Genomic DNA, 11,677 nt, shown 5'->3' on the forward strand with positions numbered 1-11,677 from the left:
GCTGATTACAGAGAGAGAGGGTGAATACAGCAGCTTTACTGCAGGGGAAGAAGAAGAGCAGAATGGAGGAAGAAAGATAAGAGATAATGGAAGATGTGCAGCAGGCGGACAAATGAAACCTGTCTCGCTTCTCGTTTCTGAGCATGAAGCTGCGACTGACCTCCAGACACGGCACGCTACTTACAGAAACCACACGCTTGTTTTTTTTTGTTTTTTTTTACGAAACATTAAACGTATGTGTAGTTACTTCTCTAAACTCAAATGTTATTCACTGGGATCCATTATTCACAAAGAATAAAAGTAATGCTGCTTTTATGAAATATATGGCTAATTAATTCAACTAAAATGAGATTTGAATGATTTGAATTATTCAATATTTGCAAAAAACATTTATTTATCACTAAAAAAGAATTATATAATAAATTATATTATATATTAATTTATTTTCACCTTGATAAATGTGATGCTGCTTTAGAATCTAGCATAAAATATGTTATTAAATTATCCATGCAAATTTGTATTAAAATTATATGCATTATTCAACATTTGTGACAGTAGCTATAAAAGTACAAAAGTATTAAATAACTAAATAGTAAATATTATTTAAAGCATTACATAATATACAGTACATATTAAAACAACTACAATATATTTTTATAGTCTACATTACTTCTATTTTGGTCTTTTCTTTTTGTAAACCATGATAACTTGTCAAATCTAGTAAATAATTCACTTAAAGAAATTTAATTATTTGATTTATTCAATATTTATAATAGCAGTGATAAAATGTACTGCCATTGTTAAATAAATATTTCAAATTATTTATAAACATTAAATATTATATAATAAGTATTGTAAAATACGAAAAAATATTGAATGAAATGGACCAACAGGTATATTTACAGTCAGCATTGCTCTTGTTTTATTTTATTTTTTATTTTTACCATAGACAGGCAACTCTGTGGGATTTGAAGCAAAGCCTGTGTGTGAATGATAAGAGCACATGAGAGTTAATCAAGTCTGAGTGAAGAATATTGATCTGCATCTGCACGAACCAATCACAGAGAAAGAGACGTCATTCTTTGATTAACAACTATACTTAGTCAAATAATTCATGCATCAAGTGAACATGCAAATGCAATACTGTACATTGTTTGATGAAATCAGGATATGAGCTCTGCATTGCTGAACAACCACACGAATCTTAAAATATCTGTTTCACCATATATCCTACACAGACATGATGCAATAAGTTTCCAGTGACCAGTCTTTTTCCTGTCCTTGTTGAAAGACAAATGCTGCGAGATGCAACACAATCACAGCCAACCAGCACATAAATAATGACAGGGACTGCTGCTGATGAAACATAGTTGTGTTCATTAGAAAAAAAAAACAACTATGGTCATATCATACGTATCACACACAGAGAGAAACTCAAACATCTTCACGCAATTCATCAAAATCTGCTTCAACTTGAAGAAATTGTGGTATAAATATATTAGTATTGAACAGCATAATGTACCTCTCATAATAATAAATAATAAAATAAAATAAAAAATAATAATAATAATACTATAACACATTTTTCACACATTTTTCCATGTTTTAATTTAAACAGTAAACCTCTGTTGTGCACAACTTTATATAGGGCCCTAAAAATGCAACCTAATTTTTGTTAAACATTAAATACATTTTGCACAGTTGTATTTTTGGGAAATCAGTTAATTGGTTATGCTTTCTGATTACTATAATTTAATGTAAACTTTAATCCAAAAAAAAAAAAACTTAATTTGGGAGCAAAAAAATAAAAATAAAAAATACATCATGTGGCAACTACCAAAGCAACCTAAAATCCTGATAAAAGACCCCAGTGTTCAACTAATAACTGACTGAAACACACACATTCCTCTTAAATAGACTAAAATCTACCCACACATGTGCTGCTCTACCTGCTGCCAAAACAATAAACTCATCCAGACCCAAAGAGATCATCGAACAATACAACGACAGTCACTGCCCACACACACACACACACACACACACACACGCATTCATACAAGCACGAACCATCAAACAAGCACGACACAGAAGGATATCGCTGGCAAACGCCACCCAACCACCCACATTACACACCATATACAAGCCCTCACACACACACACACACACATTACAAGGAAAAAACCCTTCATTACATCAAAGGGCGTAAAAAAGCAGCTTGTCGTCTTTACTGCATGTGAATACAGACAGAAACGTGTGGGTACAAAGACAGAGATGAATAATAGAAGCTCTGCTCAACTCCTACAGACTCCAGCTCAAGATTACAGAGGTGCGTTCACTAGTTTGGGTTTGTCGGTGCCTTATTAGAAAAATCTTTATAAGAAGTCTCTTCTGCCCAATAATGCTGTATTTATTTGCTCAAAATACAGTAAAAATGTTGAAATATTATTACAATTTCAAATAACTGTTTAATATTTGACTATATATTAAAGTGTAATTTATTTTGTATTTTCAGCATCATTTCTCCAGTCTTCAGTGTCACATGATCTTCAGAAATCATGAAAATATGATGATTTACTGCTCAAGAAACATTTCTGATTATTATCAATGTTGAAGACTGTGCTGCTTCATGTTGTTGTGGAAATCATTACATATAATATTACATTACATTACATAATATATATATATATATATATATATATATATATATATATATATATATATATATATATATATATATATATATATATATATATATATATATATATATATATATATATATATTATTATTATTTGTATTTTAATGCTTATTAAAGTAATAACTGGTTTTGTGATTTTGCTCATTTTAATGTGAGATCAAGAGTCAACTTGATTTGGCAATAAAAAAACAATTGTTTAATATACAAAACTAAACATTAATAAACATTTTATAAACTGAGAAAGATTTTTTTAAAATACATTTTATAGGGCCCTATTATTGTAAATATTTCAATTAACTATTAAAGTTAACTGATTAGACATCATTTTTAAAAATTAAACCTCTAAAACTGAATCTAGAAAAATAAAAACCGAAAGCATAAAATTTGGTAAAAAATAAAAACGGATTACATAGGGTCCTAAAACTGTCAATTTTTGTTAAACTTTTAAGAAATTGTTCCTAAATTTTATAAATTTTGTGAAAACAGTTAATTAGACAATTTAACCATTAAAATTGACTCTGAAACCTAAAGCAGAACAAAATTGGCATAATGTGGCAACTTAAAATATGTGACCCTGGACCACAAAATCAGTCATAAGGTTAACTTTTTAAAATTTGAGCTGTATACATCAGCTGAATAAATAATCTTTCCACTGATACATGGTTTGTTAGAATAGGATAATATTTGATCGAGATATAACCATTTGAAAATCTGGAATCTGAGGGTGCAAAAAAATGAAGTTCATAGCAATGCATATTACTAATCAAAAATTAAGTTATATTATTAGATACATTTACAGTAGGAAAGTTACAAAATATCTTCATGGAACATGATTTTTACTTAATATCCTAATGATTTTTGGCATAAAAGAAACATTTATAATTTTGACTTCTTTTGTGCTCCAGGGTCACATATGATAAAAGATGCAATGTTCAATTAATAATTTACAACGGATCACAATAATATATTTCATTGTTAATAGAAATGCTGTAGTTTAATTGCACTGACATTATTGTGGGGTGTGTTTTCTCCTGCTTGGCAATGTGGCTTCTTTTGAACCTACTTTAATTTTTCTTACTCTTCCATGTCATAAAATGAAGTGTTTTCAGGGCAGACTCACCCAGCCACCCGGCTCCAGAGTTGGGCACACACATGTCGGTCTCAGCGCTGGGCAGCACGAAGCCCACCACAAACACCTCCACCCCGTCAGACATGAGCGCCAGGCCGAGCACCAAGAACAGCTGCCACTGGAAGCGTCCGTGTCCGCACTCCTGGATGATGAGCTCGTACTGCTGCGCCAGCTCCTCCTCATCCGCCTCTCTCTCCTTGTCCAGCTCTCGCTTGTCCTTCATCCCATCTGCCAGAGGCAGGCCACGCCCATCTGTAGCCCCGCCCCCTGCAGGCACACCCTGATACTCGCCCTCGTAGATCTCGTCCTCGTCGTCGTGGCCCTCGGTGGCGTCGCTGGATCCCTCGTCATCCTCCCGCTGAGCCTGACCGTCCTGATAACAGTAACGGTCTTCGTCAGCGCCCTCGTCTTCGTCGTTTTCGAAGCGGCTGTAGTTGCGGCTGGAGTATTCGTTCGAAGCGCGGTCCACCACTTTGTTGACCTTCTTGACGGCGTGGCGCTTCGCCTCCTTGGCGATGTCTCGAGCACCTTTGACCAGAGACGTCTTGTCTCTGTAGGGGTCCTCCATCTGTGCAGTGTTTAGCTGTTTGGTGATTGCAGAAGTCAGGAATCAAACGTGTGTTTCAGAGGATGAGATCAATGGCTCGAGTTGTTTGGAGACGGACAGGAGATGTGTGTGAAGTGTGCGGTTCCTTCTGACAGACAGCTTCATTCACTCAGAGGAGAAGGAAACTGTGGGAAGAAGAAACAGAGTCATATTTTCATTCTCTACAGCAGGCACGAACAACTAAGTGTACATTTGTCAAAACTGAGATTTATACATCATCTAAAAGCTGAATAAACAAGCTTTCCATTAATGCATGGTTTGTTAGGAGGACAGTATCTGGAATCTGAGGGTGCAAAAAAATCTAAATATTGAGAAAATCACCTTTAAAGTTGTCCAAATGAAATTCAATACGATTTCAAATATATTCAAATAGAAAGCAGATATTTTAAATAGTACAAATATTTCACAATATTACTGCTTTTATCTATCTATCTACACACCATTCAAAAAAAAACCCTCTGAATTATTATCAAATGTCAGTCTACTTTAGGTATTTTTGGCTTAACCTCAATAATTGTAATTGGAAAAGTGGAAGCGTTGCAGATCTCTGGTGTTCCTGCTCATGTGTCCTGAAGAAACACAGGAGAGCTATAAATCAGACGGACACAGCGGGCAGAGGACAGAGAGTCCAACCTCCACAGAAAGAGATGTGGACATGAACAGGACAGAGTCAAAGAGAAATGAAGAAGAAGAGACCAGCGCACGCAGATGGACACTTCTGGAGGATCTTCTCAGGATCCCAAACACAGAAGAGCCCTGCTGCATTGCAGCACCATTCCTCTCTCCGGCAGAAACACACACTCATCTCACTTTATCTCCTCACATCTGAAGAATAAACACACACACACACACACGCTTTCTCTGAACCAAGTCCACTCAGCAAATCTCTTTGAAAATGATCAGTCGGTCTCACAGATACCAGATATCCCTGAGAAGGAGAAAACTTTTTATTTCCTCTAGTTGTGGTGTTTTAGTCTATAAAACCAAAATGCATTAAATCCAGAAACATTAATAATCATACAGCAACTCAAGAACAATATATACGGCCAAAAACAGTTCCTGACAATCACAAGCTGAACCCAAGAATGACTGAACAGATTTTATTTTGCAGAATGTTTTGTGCATCTTGATTTGAGCTGACATTTGATAAATGGGGATGAATTTCAGTCTGGCCAATATGCTAATCATCATTAGAATATGATTAATATTAATTAACTCTTGCATTTGTAAGCCAAATATCTGAGTTTCAAATATCTGTATAAAAAATTATTATTAATTATTAATCTATTTAATTAATTATTTATTTGTATTACTATTTTTAAATACTTTTTCTCAACGAATTCTTCTGTCACCAAGATACATTTCTTGTGCATGCAAGCATACTTGGCAATGCATCTCATCAACAATTCTTTTTTTCTTTCTCTTTTTTTTTTAAGACTCTAAATGCATCAGCATAATCTTGAGTGTAATATTCACCACAGTCATTTATTAAAACGTATTTAAAATGTCAAATCGCAAGGTTTGGGAGCAGATGAAGACGAAACAACACAACAAATGAATCAAAAGATTCAATTCTCAGAAATGATTCACTGTTCTAGTGGAGACGTGCATTCGGCCTCTTTCCTGAAAAATCAGCGAAACCTTCGCCTGTCCAGATCTAGCTCAGAGTTGTGTTTCACGGGCCGCTGATGCTGTCGGAGAAGCCCTCATTAATCATAGAGGGAAACACACGTGCACTTTCCCTCTCACACACTATTCAACTTAACATGAAATACTATAAGAAGACATGATGTGAGATTTCACCCTTAACACGCAATAACAGATCAATCGATCAATCAGAAATCTGCTCAAAAAAAGCAGCATTTACATTAAAACTATAAAAGAAGACCCCTCAAAATGGCACGTCTGGAACGCTGCGGCAACAGCCAGACCTAAAAACCAGCAAAGCATGACATCATTTCCTCTTATACCAAATAAAGGCATTCCCTGACGTAACTGTGACATCATTGGAGGGCTGATGTAATCAATGCGACATCCGTTTTCCTGCATTAACCCCGATATGAGCATGGGTGGGGACGGAACGGGACGCCGCAGAACGCTTTGACCCTCCACAAATGGGGAATTGCACTAAATACAAAATACACACACATATGCACACACACACCTTCAACTCTAAATGACTAGTGTTTGACGACGTGTTGGAGTGAGTAATTATAAAGTTGAGCGAGGAAGGTCGAGCTGCTTTCCACTGTCCCTGATTCACCTTGCGCAAAACAGATCACTTCTTACACAACTGAAGACCACACACACACACACACACACACACACACACTGCAGTAATGTAATGATGGATGCCCGAAGGCTTCACTGGTCACTGGGACTCTCCAGCAGCTGCGAGGCTCTTACTGGACGCCTGCACAGATGGGATGAGGGCAATGGAGTGTGTTTCGTGTGTGTGTGTCTAATGTAGACACATTCCTACAGTTTGATCTATAACCTATACAGTAAAAAGCATACTTACAACAAAAAAAAGTTGATTGTGGTGAAACTGCATGATGTAAGGAGTTAAAAGGTGCTGTTACATTACAGTACAGAAGATATTAAAGGCTTTAAATACTAAAAATATATGTTGATATAATGTAAATAGAGTCATGTTATTTATATTCTGAATAAAACTGGGATATATTAAAAGGATGAAGGGAAATAATTTGACACTTATTACAGAAAAATAAAAAAACTGCATTCTGTAAACACGTTTTGATATTGTTACATTATAGAACAATAAAATAAAGTTAATAGAACCTAAAGTAGTTCAGTGGATTGAGTCATAATAATAAATCATATTTTCATCCTGAATAAAACCAGGATATATAAAGTGGATGAAAATAAATAAGATTAAATAAGGTTCCAGATAGAACAGAACATTCTTAATCATATCATTTTAAAGCAAGTTTAAACTTGAATTTTACCTTTCATTCTGGTATTTTAAAATCCCTGAGTGCAAAACGCTGATCACAAAACATCAATAATCATACAGCAATTCAAGAACAATATACAGACTGTACACAGTGTGCAATGTATTCAAGAGGAATTTATCATTCAGTGGAGAAAAATCTATATTTTGGTAAGTGACAGAATCCTGTAGTATTGGTTAAAAATGTTAAAAACTGCAGTTGTTGCGTTATTTATCTATAAAACTAAAAACCATTATGGTAATATAACCTAAAGAAGTGGATTGAGTCACATGAAATAATATCTGTATCCAAATCAAATCAAATCAACCTGACATGGTTTACTTTACCACTATTGAGTATATGCAGTTTGTAGAATCTCAAATTAAGTGTGACTGCATTTTATATTGTTACATTTATAAACTCATTTGACACCACACAAGACACTATTCAAGTGAAAATGAAAACCAGATTAAATGCAGATTAAAATGGTGAAATAGGTACATTTTACCTGGAAATCTTGCTAATGGAAACATTTGCATGTTATAATAAGTCATTTGCAACTAAATGTAACACACATGTGTTGTGTGTAGAGTGAATGTCTGTGCTTTACTGTCAGTGGCTCAGACTACAGGTCAAAGGTCACAGCTCTGTGTGCTGGGGGACACTTTGTCTGATCCATTCCACTGATCAGCTGACACGCTCATTTACGAGTGTTTGTAAAAAACAATATCTGATGCATCAATACAGTGCAAGTCTATAAATATAATTAAATATATACTATAATACTTCCTAAAGAACACCTGAATAGGATGTAAAGTATTTGGCTTTAAATATATATGTTGTTCACCAGAATAAAAGTAGATCATTCTTAGTCTCCTCATAAAGATGGTAAATGTCAAAGGAGCAGCCGAAACACAGGCTAATGCAGATGTGCCGGTTAAAACCGGTCATCACTGTAAGATTTCTACTAAAACCCCCTGCAAAAGGTGCAGTTAAGGCATCATCTGATTGCCATGTACTGTGTATGGTTTATTGTATTTACAAAAAATATTTCTTAAAAAGAATACCTTGGTACCATCATGTGAAAAAAAAAAATGACAGCATAATATTATCATGCATTTTCAGTACGACACTTTACTATAGCAAAGATACATTTCCAGTTACAGGACGGTGCTATAGTTGTGTATTCATCGCATCTTTCTTTCTCTCAGCCAGGTTGTTTCATGCACCGCCGGCTTCACCCTTTTACTACCACTTGGCGAAAAGTCATCAGTCTGCGCGTGAATCGCCAGCACAACCGGGAAAAGGCATCAATCACAGTCCGGCTCTGACGCAAGCTGCACCCCGTAATGAGATTTCGCCTGTCTTGACATTGTGCATGGGAGTCAATCCCCTCCCTCTCCGTTTTATCTTTCTGTCACACACACACATGCCTCCATGACACATTTTCAGGTGGATTTCTGTCTGCTTGTGACAGTCACACAAATTTTGCTCTGTCAGGGAACAAGTTCCTAAAGTGACACTCTCGTTTTCTCTTTCCACAATCCAGGACACCACTGGGAGCCCTTCGGCAACTTAACACACACACATACACATTCGTCTTTTTCAGTCTTCAGAATAATGCTAGATCTTTATGGGTTTTTCAAAGCTTACTGCATAAAGGAATAGTACAAGCTTTCTGTCAAAATAATCATTTTTAAGCATGCAAAACAGCTGCTTGCATCTGTCAAGCTCCAGTAAAGCAGTGAACTTGTAATAAAAGTGATCCATTCAACTATATTCCATGTCATCTCAAGTCTTATGTTTTGCATGAGGAACAGAACCAAATCTAAGTCACTATTTACTAGTAAACTTCTCATATTGTTGTCAGTGACGTTTGGTCTCAATAGCCAATCATGTTGTTTGAAGTCACTGACATCACTTGTGGTCTGTTCCTCACACAAAGCTCTCAAAAGGCTCAGAAAATGAACTTTTTTGAACTAATTATATGTTCTTTTTGTCCTTTGTGGAGCTTGAGAGATACCAATTGTTATATGGGAAAAGATTTTCTCCCTTTACACTAGAAAAAAAAAAAAAACAGCATTCAAGCTTAAAAATCTTGAATATTTGCTCTTGAACAAATATTCCAAATGTATGCCTCTCAAGTACAAAACGAAATTATAATGACTCACAAATAAGGCTAAACTTTTCTGGTGCATATACATTTTGCAATGTTAAATTCCTGATTAAAAACTCTAATTCCTCCCTAACACAGTAATTTGTTTAATTTGTAAAAACCTCATAAACACACATTTAATTAGCAGATTACCTCTAACCTAATTATATTTGACCAAAACATATTTTAAATTTGTCTAAACTGACGTACAAAAGGTATAAAGTAATTTTTGATGCGTTTTGCATGGTTTGCCTACTTTCACGTCGCAATCTTAAAGGGGGAAAAAATTGGTCACGAGCGAAACATCATAAATCAGGTTTGACACCGCTTTTAATAAGGAGCGTTCACACGGGATGCGTTATGCTGTTTTTAATTATTATTTAATGTAGCTACACAAGCATAGGATTTGCGTCTTCGCTTTGCATTCGTAACATGACGTCTTACAGTATGATAAAAATACTAACTTTTTAAAAATGCAAAAGCAACAACGCGTCCGTGTGAACGTTCCCTGAATGCAGCTAAAGTTGATTTAACGCTGATTTTAGACTCGTGCGTAAAGCTACAGAAAAACTCACTTACCGACAGATTTCTGAACGCGTTAACGCGGATCTTCCTTCAGTGTTTTTCTTTCTCTCCTCACAATGCAGCAGCAGCAGTGCTCTCTGCAGCACTTAAAGAAAAGCTGAGAAGAAGTGATGGAGAGAGGGAGAGAAGGAGGAAGGGAGAGAGAGAGAGAGATGGAATCAATAGTTGTATCGCGGGCAGCCCCGGTGAATGTGACGCGACGCGGGGCGGGGGAGCGAAATGAGCGCGTTTAGGATCATAGTGACTATGACTGAATGCGTGGATACGAACACCCCCACCCACCCGTGACGCATTGCTCTTTCTCCTCGAGTCACGATTCTCTGGAGGCTCTGGGGCTTTTTCCTGCTTTTGTTGGAGTGCTTCGTGTTTTTAACTTTCTGCGCTTCCCCCGACACTCACGCCTCAGCGGTACAGTCAGAATTAAAAAAAAAAAAAACAAACAAAAAAAATAGAACTGGGGTTCTGCACGCGACCCGTCGTGATTGAACTCCCGCCAAGCGCGAGATGGAATAGAACGCGGGACGCTCGGAATGGAACTCTCCATGGTGCTGAAGAAAACACACGCAGATCCATAAGAAGCAGAGAACTAGACAGAACCCTGTAGAACCACCTAGATCAGATTTGAACAGATCTGCTCAGAACCACACAGACCATCCCACAGAACCTCACAGTCACAGATGCATAAAAACAGACCTCACAGAACTACATAGATCATATTTACATAAAACAGACCTACTCAGAAGCCCACAGAACAAAACCAGATCCATATAGCAGATCATATCTATATAGATCAGATCCATATACATCAGAATGACACAGAACTGATCTTACAGACCCAGAAAGACTGTAACCACACAGGACCTAAACCGCTACAGACAGGAGAATATGGAAGCAAACGTTCATGATCGCTTCCCCTCGGACCCGTGACGTCAGCCGGGATCAGAAGCTCAGAGTTTCAGCTGGAGTTCACAGAACTGACTCTAATAAGAGGTCAGATGGGTTTTCAAGTCAATGTCCATTAACATCACAAAGACATAAAATGAATACGAGAAGTATGTGTGAAATGAGTCCCTGCCTCGAGGAGGGTTTTCTGTTTTGTTTAGAGCTAAAACGGTTCCCTGGAGAGCTGTTGGGAGAGAAATCCATCTCACATCCTATCCGGCCTCTCCACCCGTACGGAAAGAACCACTCTGAACTCTCTGAATGATCCTCTCCTCCTCTTGGAAATCTTGAGAATCTAAAGAGGGATGAAGATGCAGGAAGGAAGAGTGCAGGGTTCCCTGCTCATTCTAATGGCCGCAATAAATATGCTAATGCACTCGCATTCACATCCAACACCAGCTGTTTAGAGTTTTTCAGCTGAAATGGGCACTAATAAAGTTTCCTTCTCTCTTAACATTCAAGGAACTTTACTGGCACATTAAAAGAAGCTTGGCATTGCCAAATCTTTGGTTACATTATTCTGCATATGCATGTACAGATTAATAGCTTAGCTTTTCAGTGGCGGATTTTGAATTAAATACTATAATAGCAATATAGTACATATTTTCT

The 11,677-nt window shown here is 36.6% G+C and overlaps 1 protein-coding gene across 1 annotated transcript in view; it reads right to left on the reverse strand.

Annotated features, from left to right (window-relative positions):
* LOC127985437 (synaptic vesicle glycoprotein 2C-like) overlaps window positions 1–10,360 on the reverse strand; it is a 36,536-nt gene extending 26,176 nt beyond the window's left edge. The window contains exons 1-2 of the mRNA XM_052587442.1: window positions 10,121–10,360; window positions 3,817–4,557 (exon numbers count right to left, since the gene is read on the reverse strand). Of these exons, the coding sequence (XP_052443402.1) occupies window positions 3,817–4,393 (577 nt within the window). The 5' untranslated portion in view covers window positions 4,394–4,557; window positions 10,121–10,360. The remainder of the gene's footprint in view (window positions 1–3,816; window positions 4,558–10,120) is intronic.
* Between the last annotated feature and the right edge of the window lie 1,317 nt (window positions 10,361–11,677).

This window comes from Carassius gibelio, chromosome B21 (genome assembly GCF_023724105.1).
Source record: "Carassius gibelio isolate Cgi1373 ecotype wild population from Czech Republic chromosome B21, carGib1.2-hapl.c, whole genome shotgun sequence".
Taxonomy (NCBI): Eukaryota; Metazoa; Chordata; class Actinopteri; order Cypriniformes; family Cyprinidae; genus Carassius; species Carassius gibelio.